Raw genomic sequence first — 21,873 nt, forward strand, 5'->3', positions numbered from 1 at the left:
TGAGTTCAATTCCCAAATTGAAACTGACAGGGCGACACTCCTTCCCTCCTGTCAGCCCGGATCCCAGAGACACAACCTCCCAACTCAGAGAGGACCATATCACTGATCATGTCACAGAGTGTGTAGGCAGTGTAAATATGACACTGTCTGTACTTAGGGTTGTCACAGTGTGTGTCATGGAGTGTGTCACAGAGTGTGACACTAACTGTGGAATTGTGTATCCTTCAAAATGCAAAATTTAAAGTACATTTATTATCGAATCTCAAGGTTATAAAACCATGAGATTAGTCTGCTTACGAGCAGCCACAGAGCAAGAAACCTGAAAGAGCCCAGTTTAAAAAAAGAGATACCCAATATTTATTTAAAAAAATAAATACCCAATGCGCAGAGAAAGAGGAAAATAAACATGAATCAAGCAAACTACAGAAGCAAGCAATAGCATTCTGAACCAAACTGAGTCCATAGACCCCGAATCCCAGAGCAGCTGGGGTAGGCCCAAAGCCTCAGTCTCAGTTCATCATATAGCAAGGCAAATCGGCATGAAGCTTGCAGACACGAGTTGTGTAGAAGCCAAACTGTCTCACAGCATCAGCACTGTGGAGAGACGAGTGAACATTGAGAAAGAGTGTTTGAGTGACCCTCACCTCTGTCCCTATATCCTGCCTTTCTGATCTATCTGAGCTGAAGTTGTCCAAACACCAGTTTGTGCTGTACACTAGGTCCTTGGACCTGCTGCGGTGAAACTCTCTGGGCCTAGACCTCGCCATGCTGCCCAAAGCTGTTCTTGACCTCTCCAAATCAGCAACTGGAGCAATCCAACCTTTGATGTCCACCCGGTTTATATGGACGGATATAGAAATTCCTCCGTCTCGACTTCTCTCCGAATCCCTCACTCCAACTGCATCCCTGACTCAGGCAATGCACCGGCACGGCTCATCCCTCGAGTGAGCTTCGTCCTTGCTTGCCTCTTCATTGTTTGCGTGGTGGTTTACCACAATTTACCTCAGAAAAGTGTTATTAATAACGCTTTTAGTTGTATTTCTTGCCTTCTAAACTACCAGTGAGCTGTCGCCCAATTTCAGTCTTAAACTGGTAGGTGTTGAGTGCGTCACTGAGTTTATCTGGGTGTGTCACTGAGCACGGTGCTGAGTATATCACTATTGAGGCACCATGTGGCATTGTGCTCCACTGTGTTTCCCTAAATTCAGCACTTGGTGTCACTCAGTTCAGCTGTGTGTGTCACTAAGTGTGTAGCTGTGTCATAGATTGTGACACAAAGTGTGTCACTGGGTGCTCCCCTGATTGTACCACAACATGTATTGTTGAATGTGTCGCAGATTTCCACTGTGAGATTCACTGAATGATCACGGTATCTCCCCCGGAGAGTAGCACTAACACTACCACTGAGTGTGTCGCTGCCGGTGCCCCCTGAGCGCGTTGGTGAGTGTTCCACTAGGCGTTCTCCTGAGTGTGTCACAGAGCGCACCACGGAGCGGCAAGTCACTCGAGAATGAAACCGGAACAATGCTTGGAATTCTCAGCCGGTCAGGCAGTGCCTGTGGAGAGGGAAATAGTTTTTGTGGAAATGTTGCAGCACTTTAATAATCATTTGAACTATTTTGTGAGAACTGTTGGAACGGTTCAGAAAATAACAGCTTCCTGTTGCTGCTGATTTAGCCACGGTTCTGGGTCCTGCAGTGGAGAATTCTCTGGACCCAGATGGAATCGACAAGCTCATCAAGGTGCCGACGGGCTGTGCGGAGCAAACAGCCATGCACATGGCTCCCACCGTCTTCGCCGTGGAATACCTGGATCAGAGTGACCAGTGGCTGTCCCTCAGTGCTCAGCGCAAGGATGAGGCCCTGCGTCACATCGAAACAGGTGAGAGCCCTTCATCTTGAGTAACGTGGCCTTGCCCATCTCCTCATCTTCGTTCAGCCCCTCATGGCTGGCATGTTGATTCAGAAGGGGCCTTGGAGTTTACAAGTAGAGAAGTACTGGTATAGTTGTAAAGGCATGGACACAACTGGAGAAACTGCACACCTTTGATACCCTCATGTAAGAAAGGGTAAGCTGGCACTGGAAGCAGTCCAGAAGAGATTCCCAGGTTTAGCGGAGATGCATGAGGCTGCAAATGCTGGAACCAAGAGCAAAAATCAAACTACTGAAGGAACTCAGTAGGCCGAGCAGCCCATGTAGACACTGAACGCTGGCTATCATTTCTGGTCCTGGTGCAGGGACCTGACCCTGCAAGTTGCTCATCCCTCTGCCTGCACAGATGCCGCTATCCTCCAGCACTTTTCCTGTTTCTTCACTGGGCTAATCCCTGGGATGGGAGGCCTGTTCTGTCAAGAGGCATGGAACTCGCCTCCTGGCACATATGGAAAAAGACTCAGCTGGTCCACGTCAACCAAGAAGCCACATCCAGCTTACTTCCATGTGTCCATATTTGGCCCATGACCTTATAAACCTTTCCCATCCACATACTTGTCCAACTATCATTTAATACTTGTTATCGTACCCACTTCCCCGGCAGCTCATTTCATATACTGATGATCCTTGATATAAAAGAGTTGTCTGCTGGGTTCCGATTGAATTTCTCCCCTCTCACCGTAAACCTTTGCTCGACATTCTAGTTCCTGATTCCCCAACACCGGAGAAGAAGCCTCAGTGCACTAACCTCTATATCATCACCTCTGAGTCTCCAACGCTCTCAGGAAAAAAGTCCCAGCCTGTCCAAACTCTCCCTCAAGTCCTGACAATATTCTTGTGAATCTTCTCTTCAATCTTTTCAGCTCAATAATCTCTTTCCTCCAGCATAGAGGACTAAACTGAACCCAATACTTCATGTGGGACCTCACCAGCACCTTGTGCAACTGCACCGTGGTCTCCCATTTTCTTGACCAGTGAAAGCTAGCATGCCAAAAACCTCCTTCAATACTCACTTTCGGGAACCATGTACCTGAACCCCAAGGTTCCCCTGTTCTACAGTAATCCCCAGGGCCCTGCTGTTCACTGTGAAAGTCCTGTCCTGATTTGACTTCCCAAACTGCATCGACCTGCCCCCAGACCATAGCCCTCCTTACCCCTCCCATTTTTCTTAAATGTTGAAATTGAACCCTCACCCACTGCCTCTGCGGGCAGCTCATGCCACGGTCTCACCACCCTCTGAATGACCAAGTTCAACGGTTCAATTTAGTGTCACAGAATGTGTACAGTATACAGCCTGAAATTCTTACTCTTTGCAGACATCCACAAAACAGGAAAAAAACCTAAAGAATGATTGACTGAAAAACAATAGAACCCCAAAAGCCACCCCCCATGCTCAAACAGCAGCAAAGCATCAACCCTCCCCCTTCCCACTTGTTCCAGCAAAAAGCATCAGCCCACCCCTCATCGCCCACTGTCTCGATGTTTCGATCTCCCGCTATGCTTCATTTGGCAACGTCGGTGAGGAATTGGATCGTCCACACGGCCACACCCCAAATGCGCGGGTCTTCAAAGCTGCTCCTGGAGATCCCGAAACGCTTGTTGCCCAGCGATTTCCACAGACTGAGAACCCACCGTACGTGAAGAACATAGTTTGAGCACAGCTGCAGATCATGGACTGTGAGAGGACCCCAACCACCTTGAAGAGTACGTGAGAAGAGAAGAAATTAAACTGTTTCGCAGATGAACTCAAGGAAGTCGCCCAAATCAACAAAAAGTTCATCCTCATTTTTCCCTTAAACACTTCACCTTTCACCCTAGGCCAATTACCTCTAGTTATAGTCTCACTCAACCCCAGTGGTAAAAGTCTCTTACATTTATCCTACATATACCACCCATAATTTTACATACTGTACCACTATCAAGTCTCCTCTCAATCTTCTACATTCCAGGGAATAAAGTAATAATCTATTCTACGTTTCCCTATAATTCAGGTCACGAAGTACTGGCAACATCCTTGTAAATTTTCTCTATGCTTTTTCAATCTTAGTGACATCTTTTCCTATAGGCAGGTGACCACAACTGCACACAATACTCCAAATTAGGCCTCACCAACGTCTTATACCATTTCAACATAACATCCCAACTTTGAATTATATGTGCCATGAAGAAGGAACGTACTAGGTGTGGGAGTGCCACTCTCAGTGCTGGCCCGTAACATCGGCAATTCCTCCCCAACCCTGCCCAACAAATGCTGCTTGCCCCATTGAATTCCCTCAGCAGGTTGTTGCTCCAGATTCCAGCATCTGCAGACTCTGGTTTCTCTAGATGTCCAAATACTTTTGCGAGTCTTGAGCAAGCAGTCAAATTTACAAGATGAGGGTGCTGAGGTTTAAAACTGAGAGTGTGCCTGAATTTCACTTCACCGAGGGAGATGAACTTTTGGCATTCTCTACCCTGGAGCACTGGGGGCATTTCACGAGGGGGTAGACAGTTTTCTGAAAGAGATATCTTTGAACTGAGGGAGACTGGGAACTAATGCGGAGGAGGAGATGAGGCTGAGTGCAAATCAGCTCTGTTCATATTGAATGGCGGGGCTGAGTGGCCTTCTGCTGTGCTTGTGTTCTTGGCCTCCTGTGCCGTTCTGTGAGCTATGTTCCCTGCCACGATGAAGCCTGTGAGACTTCGATCAAAGCGGCTGTCCTCTCGACATTAACCTACGTAAAGAGGTAACTTGGGAAGTGAGATGAAAGTAGAACAGCTGGAGCTGACGGGGAAAATGTGGAGAGGCATATAAATCTGGCCCCAATGTTTATGGATCGATTAAAAACTCAAACAACTTTCTCTAGGGTACAGCAGGATTTTGGGATATATGAAGGATGACGGATCCTATGGGACTTGGAAGAACTCCCCAAGCAGCACATGGTAGGTGTTGAGCATTTTATACATTTCTTTTGACAATGAGCAGGACAGTAATTTAAAAAATACATTGAACATAAAATATCAGGATGTTTCAAAGATGCTGACAATTTAGCCAATTTTAATCATTGTTTTTAACATTCCGATGTGCTTTTGATACCATTTATTACAATACTGTGGAGGTGCGCTTATCATATCAAGTGATTATTGAGTATTATGGACAAACTCGACTTAAGAATGTCTGTAAAAATGGAATCTGTTCATTACAGGGACAACCCTCTCTTCATTCCCTGGTTAATGAAAATCATAAAAACTGCAGATGCTGGAAATCTGAAATAAGTCAGAAGGTACTGGAAACATAAACACCAGAAAATTGGCAGATGCTGGAAATTCAAGGCAAAACATGCAAAATGCTGGAGGAATTCAGCAGGTCAAGCAGCATCTATGGAAAAGAGTAAACAGTCCACAATAAACAAATTATCCATGCTAACCAAGATGCCCATCAAAGTTAATTAGATTTGTCCACAATAGGTCAATATTCTACTGAACATTGCTGATCTATGCACCAGTCCAAATATGTTTGAAATGTTAACACTAGATTCTACGTTCTATTTGGAATGATATTTCTGGGTGCATGTAAAACCATGTTTGTTTCCCTGTATAATGAACCTGACACCAATTCTTGCACCTACCTCAACCATTTTCTCTGGCAAACACGAGGAATTCTGCAGATGCTGGAAATTCAAGCAACACACTTCAAAGTTGCTGGTGAATGCAGCAGGCCAGGCAGCATCTCTAGGAAGAGGTACAGTCGACGTTTCGGGCCGAGACCCTTCGTCAGGACTAACTGAAGGAAGAGCTAGTAAGAGATTTGAAAGTGAGAGGGGGAGGGGGAGATCCGAAATGATAGGAGAAGACAGGAGGGGGAGGGATGCAGCCATCAGCTGGACAGTTGATTGGCAAAAGGGATATGAGAGGATCATGGGACGGGATGCCCAGGGAGAAAGAAAAGGGGGAAGGGGGGAAACCCAGAGGATGGGCAAGGGGTATAGTGAGAGGGACAGAGGGAGAAAAAGGAGAGAGAGAGAAAGAAGGTGTGTATATAAATAAATAATGGATGGGGTACGAGGGGGAGGTGGGGCATTAGTGAAGTTTGAGAAGTCAATGTTCATGCCATCAGTTTGGAGGCTACCCAGACGGAATATAAGGTGTTATTCCTCCAACCTGAGTGTGGCTTCATCTTTACAGTAGAGGAGGCCGTGGAAAGACATGTCAGAATGGGAATGGGACGTGGAATTAAAATGTGTGGCCACTGGGAGATCCTGCTTTCTCTGGCGGACAGAGAGTAGGTGTTCAGCGAAACGATCTCATATCCCTTTTGCCAATCAACTGTCCAGCTCTTGGCTCCATCCCTCCCCCTCTGGTCTTCTCCTATCATTTTGGATCTCCCCCTCCCCCTCCCACTTTCAAATCTCTTACTAGCTCTTCCTTCAATTAGTCCTGACGAAGGGTCTCGGCCCGAAATGTCAACTGTACATCTTCCTAGAGATGCTGCCTGGCCTGCTGCGTTCACCAGCAACTTTGATGTGTGTTGCTTGCACTTTCTCTGGCACTTTTTTCCATACAGTCACCATCCTCTGCATGAAGAAGCTGCTCCTTGGGTCCCTTGCCAATCATCCTCTGAGACCATAAACATCTTTTCCTCAAGTTTATCTGGAATGAGGACCACCTTGCTGGTGACAGGATGACCAATAGGAAGTGCAATTTTACTGCAAATGCAGATGCCGAATAATATTTCCCAAGTTAAAATCCGGTTTTTCAATGTGCACTTTGAAGCTACATATTGTAAGCACTTTCCTCTGTCTTCTCAGGCTGACAGCCTTCATTGTGAAGATATTCTCAATAGTGGAACATCATATCATAGTAAATCAGGAGATCGTGTACAAATCTGTTTCCTATTTGATCAAAGTTCAGAAGAGCGATGGAAGCTTTGAAGATCCCCATCCAGTGCTTGTGAAAGCCATGCAGGTTCGAACTTCTTCATTTCACTCTCTGTTTCTCATCTGATGTCCTTGAAGTCAATTTTATAGGCACTTAATTGTGAGTATTACACTCCAGTGGTTTCTTGTTAATTCTGTCTTCTACACCCTCCAGTGTCCAGTCTCTGCAATGTATGTAACAGATTCTGATTCAAGGTATCTAAGAAGTCAAAGTCCTTGGGGTAGCGTTGTACATGTTCAGTTGCTGGTCTGGTTTAATACTCAGTGATGTTGCTTACAGCAGCGGTCCCCAACCACCAAAAGCATGTGCTACCAGGCCGCGAGGAAACAATATGATTTAGCGATATGAAACGATATGAGTCAGCTGCACCTTTCCTCATTCCCTGTCACTCCCACTGTTGAACTTGAATGCACGCAAGGTCATTACGCACACGTCATCCATGTCAGCGCAGGAAGAAGATCAACTCCTCGAGCTTGCAAATGATGGCGGGTTGAAAACTATGTTTGACATAACATCTCTGCCGGCATCCTGGATTAAAGTGAAGTTTAAATATCCTGAGATAGCCACGAAAGCACTGAAAACGTTGCTTCCATTTCCAACATATCTCTGTGAAGTGGGGTTTCCTGCAATGAATGCAACAAAAACTAAATTGCGGAATAGACTGGCCATAAGGAACCCCCTTCGAGTATCGCTGTCTCCCATCACCCTTCGATGGCACCGTCTTGTCGCAGGGAAACAAGCCCAGGGCTCCCACTGATTCAGTGATATTGGTGTGTTGCAATGATTTTATATGTTCATACGGGGAAAATATGCGCTGTGTGTTTAATATCCAAATGTTACTTAAAATATTATGATGCTATTGACTTATAACTGACTTATAATTGACTTATCACTATATTCATGTGAGGAAAATATGCGCTATGTGTTTAACGATCCCTCCCCCTCCTGTCTTCTCCTATCATTTTGGATCTTCCCCTCCCCCTCCCACTTTCAAATCTCTTACTAGCTCTTCTTTCAGTTAGTCCTGACGAAGGGTCTCGGCCCGAAACGTCGAGTGTACCTCTTCCTAGAGATGCTGCCTGGCCTGCTGTGTTCACCAGCAACTTTTATGTGTGTTGCTATGTGTTTAATATTAAATTCGTAAGATAAACCTTTTTAGAAACGAAATTGAGTGTATTAGCCACTCATAAGTGACTTATAGTTGACTTAACACCTGTATACTGGTCGTGATTAACACCACCTCCCCCCACTAGGGTTGCCAACTGTCCCGTATTAGCCGAGACATCCTGTATATTGGGCTAAATTGGTTTGTCCCATATGGGACTGTCCTTGTCCCATATTTCCCCTGCTAAGCTAAAGCATTCCTATGAAACCTTTCGTGCCGAAATGGCGTAAAGTGAAGAAGCAATTACCATTAATTTATATGGGAAAAATTTTTGAGCGTTCCCAGACCCAAAAAATAACCTACGAAATAACACAGAAAACCTAAAATAACATTAACATGTAGTAAAAGCAGGAATGATATGATAAATACACAACCTATATAAAGTAGAAATAATGTATGTACAGTGTAGTTTCACTGAACAGAATCACCAAAACCCATTTGTAGAAAAAAATCGACATGTACACACGCATGCACACACAGGTGCCCGCGCAAGGCTTCATGGTCATGGTAGTCTTTCTCGGGGTAAAGACAGTGAGAAAGTTGGCAACCCTACCGTCCGCACCTCTCCCCCCCCCCCCCCAACGGTCAGCCGGTCCACAAGAATATTTCAATATTATACCGGTCCGCGGTGCAAAAAAGGTTGGGGACCACCCCTGGCTTACAGCAGTGAAACTGAGTATTTATGCAATGAGCAATGAGCATCTAATATCCTATTCCCCTGTTTGCCTCCCCATCCCCATTTGTTGAACTTCCTCCATTTGATGTCAGCTTTCATTTTCCTCCAGTTAGATATCTTGTACAAAACTCAAAGGGTCAGGCAGCATCTGTGGAAGGAAATGAAGGAAATCAGTTAGCATCCCGGGTCGCGCCCCTTCAGTCTGGATTGAAAGATAGATGGGAGATAGCTGATATGAAACAGTGAGGAGGAAGGGGTGGAGAAAGTGCTTGCGAGTGATAAGTGGATCCAGTTGAGGAGGGGTTAATTGTCAGATGGACTCAGGTGGGGGGGAATAGAATGGCAGGGCTAATGAGGGAGGCAACAAAGGGTTACAGATTATGAGTTCTTGCATGTTCTCCCGTACTGCTAACTTTTGGAACCATAGATGATACTATACAGGAGTTGGACATTTGCCCATCAGTCAGTGCTGGTGCTTTCAGAGGCCCTCCTTCAGTCTTCTCCATGAAGTTTTAGCCTACCCCATTCTCCTTAGAAGGTTTCTGTTAAATATCTGTCCTTCCAAATAAACAGCATATTCCAAACCTTGACTCATTGCTTCAAAAGAGATGTGGATTTCATAGATTTTGCCAGCATTTATTGTCTGCACGTAATTGCCCCAGCAATGGGCAGTTTGTTACATTCTGTCAGGCAGCAGAAGAAACAACCATGTTTGGGGTAACTAGGCAACGACGACTCTCTTCCCCAGAACCTGGAACACATTTTACATTGGAGCCTCACCATTATTGACATTTGCTTTTCATCCCATTCATTCCATTTCATAAACTTTCAATCCCCATTACCCATGGTTAGATTTGGATTTCTACCTCTCAATCTCACATTTTTCCTTTGACCCTGCAGGAGACCATTCTGCCTGACAAGTGTAGGTTGGCCCTCAGATCCATCCCATTCCCCTTGTACCTTGCACATGCCTCTCAGCTTCCAGTTCTCCAACCATCCATCGACATGCAAGGGTAATTTATAGCAACCACCAGCCTGTACTTCCTTGGGATCTGGGAGGAAACCAGAGCACCCGGGGCGGTGGGGGAAACCAACACAATCAAAGGGATTCAAAGATTCAAAGTACACTTATCACCAAAATACATATACAGCATACAACCCTGAGATTCGTCCCCCACCACGCAGCCACGAAACAAAGAAACACAATGGAGCCCGTTCGAAGAAAACATCGAACACCCAATGCGTGAAAAAAACAATGAATTGCGCAAGCAGCCAAAAGCGAGTGAGCAACACATAGAATAAACATCAAACCACAAAGTCCTCAAAACAGCCCAGCTCAGCTCAGTTCAGCTCAGTTCAGTTCAGTTCAGCTCAGTTCAGTTCAGTTCAGTTCAGTTCAGCTCAGCTCAGTGCTGTATCATTGACGGCAGGCTGCAGAACCAGTCTGTGCCAAAGTGCCCCCGTCCAAATTGTGTGAAGAGCAAATAAGAGGGTAAACCAGAAACTCGAAACACATGTGACATGAATCACAGAGTCCTCCAAGTACCTCTCCACAGCCATGAACACCGAACAGCAAACCGCATAGTCCCCCAGAAAGAGCCCCACAGTCATGAGCTGCATTGATCAGATAGACAGTGCCAGAGAATGGGATTGAATTAGTCTCGAAAGCAGTTCCGACCCATCTTTAGTTGAACAGTCCAAGCCTATCTATGCTTGTGATATAACCAGTAAGTCAAAGTCCTCTGTAACATCATAAGTGACTGTCAGTTAATGACAGTCATAGTCATAGTCATAGTCATAGTCATACTTTATTGATCCTGGGGGAAATTGGTTTTCATTACAGTTGCACCATAAATAATTAAATAGTAATAAAACCATAAATAGTTAAATAGTAATATGTAAATTATGCCAGGAAATAAGTCCAGGACCAGCCTAATGGCTCAGGATGTCTGATCCTCCAAGGGAGGAGTTGTAAAGTTTGATGGCCACAGGCAGGAATGACTTCCTATGACGCTCAGTGTTGCATCTCGATGGAATGAGTCTCTGGCTGAATGTACTCCTGTGCCCAACCAGTACATTATGTAGTGGATGGGAGACATTGTCCAAGATGGCATGCAACTTGGACAGCATCCTCTTTTCAGACACCATCGTCAGAGAGTCCAGTTCCATCCCCACAACATCACTGGCCTTACGAATGAGTTTGTTAGATAGCATAAAGTAAATGTGCTCCCACTGGAGTTGGTCCTTCAAACTTTGAAATATCTGAGGTCCCTTCTCTGGCTCTGGATCACCACAGGTCTGGAGTTTGTACATTCTCCCTGCGACCATGCGGGTTTCCCCCACGTGCTCTGTTTTCCTGCCACATACCAACCATGTTCAGGTCAGTGGTTTAGTCAGCTCTGTAAATTGTGTAGTTGGATACTTGTGAGAGTGTTTTGAGACTCACTGGCCCAATGGTCTTCTTCAACGAGGTGGGAAAATATATTGGAGAGTACTGAATCATAGTCATTGAACACAAAACAGTCTCTCCTGCCCAATTAGTCCACGTTGACCAAGTTTCCTATTTAAGCTTGTATTTGCCCCATATCCCTCTAATCCTTTCCTATCCATGTAGCTATCCAAATGTTTTTAAAAAATTATTGTTGTATCTGCCTCCAGCACTTCCTCTGCAGGGAGACCTTGCTGCTCACTCACTCAGGTGGCTTTGTGGATGTTAAAAATGAGGATGCCTTTGCGGCACCTCTTAACCAGGCGTCCTGTCTCACTCCCGTGCGCTGACTCGTCACGGTGATTCGGCCAACAGCAGTGCTGTCATTGGGGTTATTAGAGCTGTGCTTAGGCCTGTAGTCATGGGTATTAGGAGGGTAGAGCAGGGACACTAAGCACAGAGTCCTGAGGTTGATGGTCAGTGACGAGGAGGTGGTGTTACTGATCTGCACTGATTGCCCTCTAAGAGGACCACAGCCTTTCGATGTGTTTGGTGACTTGCATGCCTCAATGACCCAGAGAGCTATGCTGGCTGGAGTTAGAGCCTTGTGCTTTGGCTCTTGGTAGGGTCACCCATGCCAAGCAGGCCAAAGGTAGAGGCTCAACCAAGAGTTGTCCATCGGCCCTCCAGGTTTGGGGTTCAGCTCAACCCCGGCTGGTCGAGAAACAATTGTTACAGAAACAGCAATGGAGAAAACTTTTATACAAACAGAGATGGAGGACCTTCAATGCTGACCTAAACGACAGTGGCATGATGGGCAGTAAGTAAGTACTTGATTTATTTTATTTTGTCTGCGTTTGTGACTGTTGGTTTCTTTCCACAGGGTGGAGTTGGTGGTGCTGAGGGTAACTTGCCCCTGACTGCCTTTGTAACAGTGGCCTTAAAGCATTTCCTGCAAAGCTTTCTCCAGAGCAACGTAGCAGCTGCTTCAGTAGTGGTATGATATAAACATTCTTTCTCGGTGCCTTTTTGAAAAACCTCCTTATCGGGGCTTGTCTACCTCAATGACGGCCTGGGGGAGATTGCAGAAATAAATTTGGCTCAGAAAAAGTTTTGGGAACTTCAGTTTGCTTTAAGTCCCCATGAATCAGAATGGGATGTGGATTCCGGGGAACATTGTCAGGTTAGTAAATCAGCAGCTGAATTTTTAAATCTTCCGCCAAAATTCAGCTTGGGATGCTAAATTCGGCTTGGGAATGAGTTACCAGACGTGTCAATGCTTCCCAGGTTATGTGCAGCTGGTCTGTGAGAACTGCAATGCAGAAATTGCAGCAACAGCTTGTATACTGAAGACTCAGCATTGTGTGCAGATGCTCCAGGGAGCAAGCGCAGACTGGGTGAATGCTTTGCTAAGTAATTGCGCTCCATTCCTCATGGTCTGCTGGAGTTCCTGATTCCCATCCATTTCAATTCCCCTCTTCGTTCCCTCACCGAGCCCTGTATCCTCAATCTCCTCCTGGGCAGGGTGAGGCTAAACAAAATCTAGGGCAACAGAGCCTCATATTCTTCCTGGGTGGTCTCCAACCCGATGGCATGAACACTGATTTCTCCAATTTCCGGTGACCTTCTGACCTCTGCCCCCTTTCTCTCTTTCTCCTGATCTACCCAGTTTCTCCTACACCCATCCCAGCTCTGTAACCTGTTCCTTTACATACCTCCAACCCCTCGATCTGTCTATCACCTATGCTTTCCTCCCCCTCCGCCCCCAATCTTCTCATCTGCCTTCCCCACTTGGTTCCATGCTCCACCTTCCCCCTCCTCTCAGATTCCATCAAATGTAGCACTTTTTTGCATCTACCTATCACCCCTCAGCCTCTGTTGCTTTTTCCCCTCTTCCAAATGCCTATCACCCCTCCTCAACTGGATCCTCCTATAGCTGGCGAGCTTCTGCTCCTCCCTTTCCCGCCCACTTCTCTATATTGGCCATCACCCTTTCAATCACGGTGAAGGGTCACGTTGCCTCCACCTATCACCTCGCAGCATCTATAGCTATTTCCCCACCCCTTGTCTATCTATCACCTATTGCTTGCCAGCTCTTGCCCCACCACATTATGCTGACTACCTCCCCGCTACTCTTTCAGTCCAGGTGAAAGGTCTCAACCCGAAACATCGACTGTCCATATCCCTCCACAGATACTGCCTGACCCATTGGGTTTCTCCAGTGCCTTGTACATTGCTCCAGATTCCAGCATCTGCAGTCTCTTGTGTCTCCAGCAATACATAAGCGTCCAATGATGGTGATGTTTTGTATTAATTCAAGGGATGTGGGTGCTGCAGGTTTTGCCAGCATTTAATTGCTCCTCCCTAGTTGTCCCTGAGAGGGTGCTGGTGAGCTGCCAGTGCACAGCCACAGTCCAACAGTTCTGTAGGGAGGGAGTTCCAGGATTTTGACCCAGCGACAGTGAAGGAACGATGATATATCTCCGAGTGAGGATGGTTTGTGGCTTAGGGGGCAACTTTGGGTGGCAATGTGCCCTATTCTGCTGTTGCCCTTGTCGTTCTCACTGGCAGAGTTGGTGGGTTTGGAAGGTGCCGTCTAAGGAGTCTCGGTGGGTCTCTGCAGTGCTTCCCGCAGGAAGTTGCTACTATGCGGCTGCTACTATGCATCAGTGAAGGAGCAAGTGAACATCTATGGATGGGCTGCATGTCAAGCAGGCTGCCCTGTCCTGTGTGCAGCTGAGCTTGGAGTGCTGTTGAAGCTACACTCACCCCAGGCAACTGGAGAGAGTTCTATCACACTCCGGACCCAAACCTTGAAGATGATGGACAGACAGGCTTTGGGGAATCAGGAGATGAGTTACTCTCCACAGGATAATGGACAGACAGGCTTTGGGGGGTCAGGAGATGAGTTACGCATCACAGTATGGTGGACAGACTGGGCTTTGGGGAGTCAGGAGGTGAGTTACCCACCACAGGGTTCCCTGCTCTTGTAGCCACATTGTGTAAATGGCCACTCCAGTTCAGTGTCTGACCAATGGTATCTTCTGGGATTTTGATGGTGGGGAATTCAGTGATTGGGGATTAAATACAATGGAGGAGAGGGAATGTTGACTCAGACCATGAGAGGCCTGCGTCGGGCATTTTCATGCCTTACAAGGTGCAGATTGGAAGTCTGTGTGGGGCGCCACTCCTCGCACAGACACTAGAGCAATGTGTGGTTAAGCGCCTTGCTCAAGGACACAAACACGCTGCCACAGCTGAGGCTCGAACTAGCGACCTTCAGTTCACTAGACGAATGCCTTAACCACTTGGCCACGTGCCCAATACCATACCAGGATGTAAACCATAATCGTGCTCAATTCCTGTAGTGTCACAGGGTCTTAGAGAGCAGGTGGTGCCTCTTTTTAAAGGGTGATCCAACATGAGGCACATTTAATGCTTCAACTCACTGTGACAGCGAAGCTAGATTGTAGTGAGTTCCGGGATTGACCCAGGAGTCTTCTGACTCAAAGGGAAGGTTACTTCATTAAAACCATCCTCATTTGGTACATCGAAGATGCTTCAAGACTTACTGGTCTGCTCACCAGTCATTCCTTGTCTTACATTCTCCTCAGTTCTCTCCGGGTTCTGCCGCTCACCCCAACACTAGAGGCTAATTTACCGCAGCCACTGACCTGTAACTGTTCAGTGTGTGGGAGGAAGCAGTGGCACCCAGACGAAACACAAATGGCCACGGGGAGAGTGTGCAAACTCCAACAACAGGTGGTGCCGGAGTTTGGGATCAGGCTCGGGACTCTAGGTGTGTGAGGCAGTGGCTCCAGACAAAGTGAAAGCCTGGTTTGGGTCTAGTCTTTACCTGAGTCAGTGTGAGCTGCCGGGATGAGTGTGGGTGAAGTATTTCAAAGTCACACCATTTCTTGTTTCGTTCCACCAGAGTGAAAGCATCGGAAAAGCCATGCAGTATTTGCACAGGACTTTGCCAAATGTCGAGAAGCCCTACGCCTTGGCGATCACCGCCTATGCCCTGGCCTTCGCAGAAGTAGATTTGGACAAAGTGTTGGAGGCTGAGAGGAGACTGAAGCGGATTGCATCTCATGAGTCAGGTGAAGTTTCTAATGTCTACCCCACCAGAAACTCACTCTCGGCCTGCTAATTTGATTGACACATGGTTCTGAAGAATAGACAAGAGTTTAGTAACAGGACTATAAAACCTAATCGGGAGCTGTGAGAGGAGGGACTTCAAAAGGCTTGCTGCCCGAGTACAGAAGGCCACAGGAGGTTGCTATAGCGATGAAGAGTTTTGACCAGCAACCAACGGGCGTTTGGGATTGATTAGCAAAAGCAAATTAAAGAAAGGCAGGGCCATCGTCGTAGTGGCCATCTTTTGAATGGATAGCGACAGAGTGGTGAACTTCAGGCTTTTGGTCTTTGAGGCTTCAGCAAAGAGAAGCTTTGGTCAGAGAAAGCAAAGAAAAGAAAAGCTCAAGGTTGTTTTTTTTTCCCCTTCCTTTCTTTTTATCTGCTCGGCTAGGACGGCAGAGGTGCCAGGCAAGATAGTCCTGAATGCCCCTCTTGAATGATGTGGGAAGGCAGGGAGACCTCCAGTGTCCCTGACGACAGTTGTGACAAGTGCATCCAGGTGCAGCTTCTAAAAATCTGCATTAAGGAGTTGAAGCTGGAACTGGATGAAATTCAGGTGGCTGAGGGGGTGATAGCTAGGAGAGATAGAGAGGTAGGTACGCCTAAGGCGTAGGACACAGTAAACTGTGTGACAGTCAGGAAGGAGAAAGGGGTTAAGGAGCCAGTGCAGAGTAACCCTGCGGCCATCCGCTCTATCACTTTGGATACCGTCGGGGTCGGGTGACCTAGCAATGCAAAGTCACAGTGGTTGGGTCTCTGGCACTGAGTCTGCCCCTGTGGCTCAGAAGGGAAGCGGGGAAAAGAGGCACAGTGTGGTGACAGAGAATTCATTTGTTAGGGGAATGGACAGGAGAGATTCTGTGGACAAGAACAAGATTCCCGGATGGTATGTTGCCTCCCGGGTGCCAGGATCCAGGATATCTCAAACTGAGTCCTCGGCATTCTTAAGTGGGAGGATGAACAGTGAGAAATTGTGGTCCAATAATATGGGTAAGACGAGTGACAAGGTTTTGCATAGGGAGTTCAGGGAGTGAGGTGCTAAATTAAAGGGCAGGACCTCTAGGGTTGTGATCTCAGGATTGCTACCCGTGCCATATGGTAGTGAGCTCAGAAATAAGCATGTGTCATGTTAACAGATTTCACGACACATGCCGGTGAAAGTAAACCCGATTCTGGAAGATGATACAGTTTAATGCGCGGCTGAGGAGCTGGTGTAGGAGGCAGGGCATCAGACTTTTGGATCATTGGGCTCTCTTCCAAGGAAGCTGGGACCTGTATAGCAGAGATTGTTTGCACCTGAACTGGACGGGGACTAGTATCCTAGTGCGAAAGCTGCATGGGGTTGGGGGGGGCATGGTTTAAAACTAAAGTTCCAGGGGGGCTGGGAGTCCAGAGTGAGGGCATCAGAATTTTGGATCATTGGGCTCTCTTCCAGGGAAGGTGGGACCTTTGCAGAAGGGACAGTTTGAACCTGAACTGGAGGGGCTGAATATCCTAGCGGGAGGATTTGTTAATGCTAGCTTGGAGCTTTATGTCCAAAGATACACATTGTATTGAAAGGACAGGCAGGAAGGCAGAGGGGGTGACGTTGCTCTGTTGGTAAAAAAAAATGAAAGTAAATCATTAAAAGTATGTGACATAGGGTCAGAAGATGTTGAATCATTGTGGATAGAGCTTAGGAACTGCAAGGGTAAAAAGACCCAGAGGGAGTTGTGTACAGACCCCCAAACAGTAGTAAGGATGTGGTCTACAAATTACAATGGGAGGTAGAAAATGCATGCCAAAAGGGCAATGTTACAATAGTTATGAGGGATTTCAATGTGCTGGTAATTGGGAAAATCAGGCTGGTGCTGGATTCCAGGAGGGGGAGTTTCTAGTGTGCCTATGAGATGGCCTTTTAGAGCAGCTCACGGTTGAGATAGAAAGATATATTACGGAATTGGCCCTTCCAGACCTTTAATCCACACCACCCAGCTATCCCCTAATTTAATCCTAGGCTGATCACAGGACAACTGACAATGACCAATTTGTCCCAATCAGTGCCTTATGTCTATACCAAAGAAGTAATGTGCGTGTATGTGTGTGTGTGGAGTGAATGGGGAACCATTAGTCTATTTTAACTGGGGCACAATATAAGAGTAATAGGACCACTGCACGAGTACGTCGCGCTCTCTGGCTCTATCTATAGTACAATGATTGATGTAGCATCACACATTGGCCAGAGCAGAGGAGGTAAGTGGAAGAAAGTTTAAGGGAGATGTCAGACAACTGGCTGTGTCTGAGATTGGATTGTTCTGAGCGCCAAGCTGATTCGAAGAGCTTCAAAGTGGCTTTGGGCCAGGTGGTGAAATCTGGGCCCTGAGGGAGTTGTTGGGCGGCGTGGTCTAGGTACCGAGTCCTTCGCAGTAGACAGGACCTAGTGCGAGGTACGATCTGCTGATTTAAACACTGGCCCCGATCGCAGGCAAGGGCTGATTTTTCTCGCTCTCCACGATGTTCACTCCACTCTCCAGGGTGCCGGAGTCTTTCGCTGTTCTGTTGTGCAGTCAATTTAAATGCCGGTCCAGATAGTCTGAAAAGACAGGGTGTTGGAATCTGAGGTGACAGCCGATTTTGCTCATTCTCCGCGATGGTCATCTCCATGGTCCTGAAGTTATAAAGACTGCCTCGGGTGCTGTGCTCTGTGCCCACTAATATGATGAAATGATAACTGAGGCTTTGGGCCTACTCTGGAGTTTGGATCTGAGGACTCAGTCTGGTTCAGAATGTTGTTCGCTTCAATTGTTTGCATGATTTGTTTTTTCTTTCCTTCGCACATTGGGTTTTTATTTTTACTCTTTTTTTTCTTTAATTGGGTTCTTTGGGGTTTCTTGCTTTGTGGCTACTGTGAGCGAGCAAATCTCAGAGTTATTACAGCCGTGTAGGACCCTGGTCAGACCCCACTTGGAGTACTGTGCTCAGCGCTGGTCACCTTGCTACAGGAGGGACGTGGAAACCATAGAAAGGGTGCAGAGGAGATTTACAAGGATGTTGCCTGGATTGAGCATTCCTTATGAGAATAGTTTGAGTGAACTTGGCCTTTTCTCATTGGAGTGACGGAGGATGAGAGGTGACCTGATAGAGGTGTATAAGATGATGAGAGGCATTGATTGTGTGGAGAGTCAGAGGCTTTCTCCCAGAGCTGAAATGGCTAGCACGAGAGGGCACAGTTTTAAGGTGCTTGGAAATAGGTACAGAGAAGATGTCAGGGTACGTTTTTTACGCAGAGAGTGGTGAGTGGGCTGCTGGTAACGGTGGTGGAGGCGGATACAATAGGGTCTTTTAAGAGACTCCTGAATAGGTATATGGAGCTTGGAAAAATAGAGGGCTATGGGTAACCCTGGAGACCCGGGAGGAGAAGATAGCAGCGCGCCGTGCACGGGCAGCTCTCCGGTGAAAATGATATCGTATCCGTTAAATAGGGGCCGTGGACAATTCTGATTTGATGGAGACAGACCTGAAAGCACAGAGGAACACCTAGAGAAATTTCTGAAATGCTGGTTTGCTGCTGCTGTTACTGGGCGATCGAGAATCTTCCGGAGGGAAGACCCCAAAATCCCCGGCTTTGCCTGCTGCTGGCGACCAAGGCTGAGGTCGAAGCATTCGGATAGAGATGGTGCTCGGTACTCGGTGTCGGAGGGGTGATCGGAGGCTTGAAGTTTTTGGACGACTCAAGAGCCGGACTGTGGTCGGGCATGGCAGGGAGAGTTTTCTTCCTTCTCCCGTCTGCGTGAGATGTGGGACATTCGAGAGACTTTGAACTTTTTACTGTGCCATGGCCTGTTTTTCATCAAGTTATGGTATTGTTGCACTGTTGTAACTATATGTTATAATTATGTGGTTTTTGTTAGTTTTTTCAGTCTTGGTCTGCCCTGTGTTTATGTGATATCACACCGGAGGAATATTGTATCATTTCTCAATGCATGCATTACTAAATGACAATAAAAGAGGACTGCGTGTCCTCATAATCTAATTTCTGAAGTCAGTACATGTTCGGCACAGCATTGTGGGCCGAAGGGCCTGTATTGTGCTGTAGGTTTTCTATGTTTCTATAATTTATACATTCTTTGAGATACAGGGTTTTTACACAGAGGGTGCTAGGTGCCTGGAACACACTGCCAAGTGTGATGGTAGAGGCTAATACCATAGGAGATTTTAAAAGATTCTTACATAGGTGGATGGATGTCAGAGAAATGGAGGGTTATGGGTTATGTTGGAGAAGGGGTTAGATTGATCTTGGAGCAGGTTCATAGTCATAGTCATAGTCATACTTTATTGATCCCGGGGGAAATTGGTTTTCGTTACAGTTGCACCATAAATAATTAAATAGTAATAAAACCATAAATAATTAAATAGTAATATGTCAATTATGCCAGAAAATAAGTCCAGGACCAGCCTATTGGCTCAGGGTGTCTGACCCTCCAAGGGAGGAGTTGTGAAGTTTGATGGCCACAGGCAGGAATGTCTTCCTATGACGCTCTGTGCTGCATCTCGGTGGAATGAGTCTCTGGCTGAATGTACTCCTGTGCCCACCCAGTACATTATGTAGTGGATGGGAGACATTATCCAAGATGGCATGCAACTTGGACAGCATCCTCGTTTCAGACACCACCGTCAGAGAGTCCAGTTCCATCCCCACAACATCACTGGCCTTACGAATGAGTTTGTTGATCCTGTTGGTGTCTGCCACCCTCAGCCTGCTGCCCCAGCACACAACAGCAAACATGATCGCACTGGCCACCACAGACTCGTAGAACATCCTCAGCATCGTCCAGCAGATGTTAAAGGACCTCAGTCTCCTCAGGAAATAGAGACGGCTCTGACCCTTCTTGTAGACAGTCTCAGTGTTCTTTGACCAGTCCAGTTTATTGTCAATTCGTATCCCCAGGTATTTGTAATCTACCATGTCCACACTGACCCCCTGGATGGAAACAGGGGTCACCGGTACCTTCGCTCTCCTCAGGTCTACCACCAGCTCCTTAGTCTTTTTCACATTAAGCTGCAGATAATTCTGCACACACCATGTGACAAAGTTTTCCACCATAGTCAAAGAGTGGCACAACATCATACAGCACAAGGTAGTGTCCTGTACTGTTCAGATTCCCTTCCTTGAATATTAGTGAACCAAATGGATTCTTATAACTATCCTTTATAAAGGTGTGTTCTTTTTTAAACTCCAGATTACTTCATTAATTGACCACAAATATCTTAACCTCCGCCATGGGATTTGAATTCTCATTCACTGATTGTTAGTCCGAGAGCTTACTTGAGTGGTCCAGTAATTTAACACCAGCACTCTCCACACATACAGGTGAATGAGGTTAAATCTTTAAATTTATCTGCCTCAGGGTTTGCAGTGAGAAGCCAGGTAATAACTACAGGTGCAGAACCTCCTGTCAGTCTGTGCAAAGGGAAGTTCGTATTGGCTCAGAGGCACACCACAGAAACAGGCCCTTTGGCCCATCGTGCCCATGCTGGCCATTGAGCCCGCATATTGACACTGGTCCCATTTTATTCTCCCCTCGAGATTCTAATCCTCACCTACACACTAGGAAATAATTTCCAGTGGCCAATTGACCCACCAACCAGCACATCTTTATGACGAGGGAGATAACCAGTGTACCTGCAGTCAGAAGCAACATGCAAACTCCACACATGCAGACGGCGTCAGAGGTCGGGATTGAATCCAGGTCTCAGGAGCTGTGAGGCTGCAGCTCCACCTGCTGTGCCAATGTGTTGCCCTGCTGGGTATTGCTTGGTACCAAAGAGCAACGTAGAAAAAGAGATGAGCTCCTGCCCAGGGGGAACCTGGGCGGTTACTGAAAGAACGGGTGGCATTCAGTAGAGTGGGTGTGGAGTGGAGAGACAGGGGGGTGGGGGCAAGGCAGCATTTAAACTCTGCCTGTCTGGTGGAGTGGCCATGAAGGGAAACTCCCACGTTCCCACATGATGACTGCTGTTCTCGCTTGACCCACAGACCGCAACATGCGTTACTGGAAGGCGGAGCACACGAACCCAAGCAGCGACGAGGAAGTCCCACATGCATCTGCGTTGACGGTGGAGACCACTGCGTACGGCCTGCTGCAGGCCTTGAAAAGGGGCGATGCCGAGTATGCGAGGCCCATTGTGGCGTGGCTGACTGAGCAACAGAACTACGGAGGGGGCTTTCAGTCCACACAGGTATCCTTTCCACTTTCTCCCAACGTCTCGGGGTCTAGGCCAGTCACTCCCTGAAAGTGCACACACAAGGTGAGAAGGTGGTATGGAAGGTGTTTGGATATGGAGACTTTGGAGAGAGTGCCAAAGGGGCTCACCAGGACGCTGCCTAGATCAGAGGGTATGTGATAGAAGGAGGGACTGGCCAAACCAGTGTAGGGAGGTCTGATAGAGGTTTATAAAATCAAGAATTGGAATTGGTTTAGTACTGTCATGTGTACAGTAAAGAGCTTGTCTTGTATACTGTTCATACAGCTCAGATCATTGAACAGTGTGTTGAGGTAGAAGAAGTTAAAACAATAATAATGCAGGAGAAAGTGAGACACTACAGAGAAAGTGCAAGATCATAACGCAGTCATA

General features: G+C 46.9%; 1 protein-coding gene across 1 annotated transcript in view; it reads left to right on the forward strand.

The window, feature by feature from the left end:
• LOC140198092 (complement C4-A-like) overlaps positions 1-21,873 on the forward strand; it is a 145,562-nt gene that overhangs the window by 81,471 nt on the left and 42,218 nt on the right. The window contains exons 24-29 of the mRNA XM_072258982.1: positions 1,678-1,881; positions 4,779-4,854; positions 6,720-6,876; positions 12,002-12,115; positions 15,053-15,221; positions 21,275-21,477. Coding sequence (XP_072115083.1) covers positions 1,678-1,881; positions 4,779-4,854; positions 6,720-6,876; positions 12,002-12,115; positions 15,053-15,221; positions 21,275-21,477 — 923 coding nt within the window. The remainder of the gene's footprint in view (positions 1-1,677; positions 1,882-4,778; positions 4,855-6,719; positions 6,877-12,001; positions 12,116-15,052; positions 15,222-21,274; positions 21,478-21,873) is intronic.

Source organism: Mobula birostris, chromosome 5 (genome assembly GCF_030028105.1).
Source record: "Mobula birostris isolate sMobBir1 chromosome 5, sMobBir1.hap1, whole genome shotgun sequence".
Classification (NCBI taxonomy): domain Eukaryota; kingdom Metazoa; phylum Chordata; class Chondrichthyes; order Myliobatiformes; family Myliobatidae; genus Mobula; species Mobula birostris.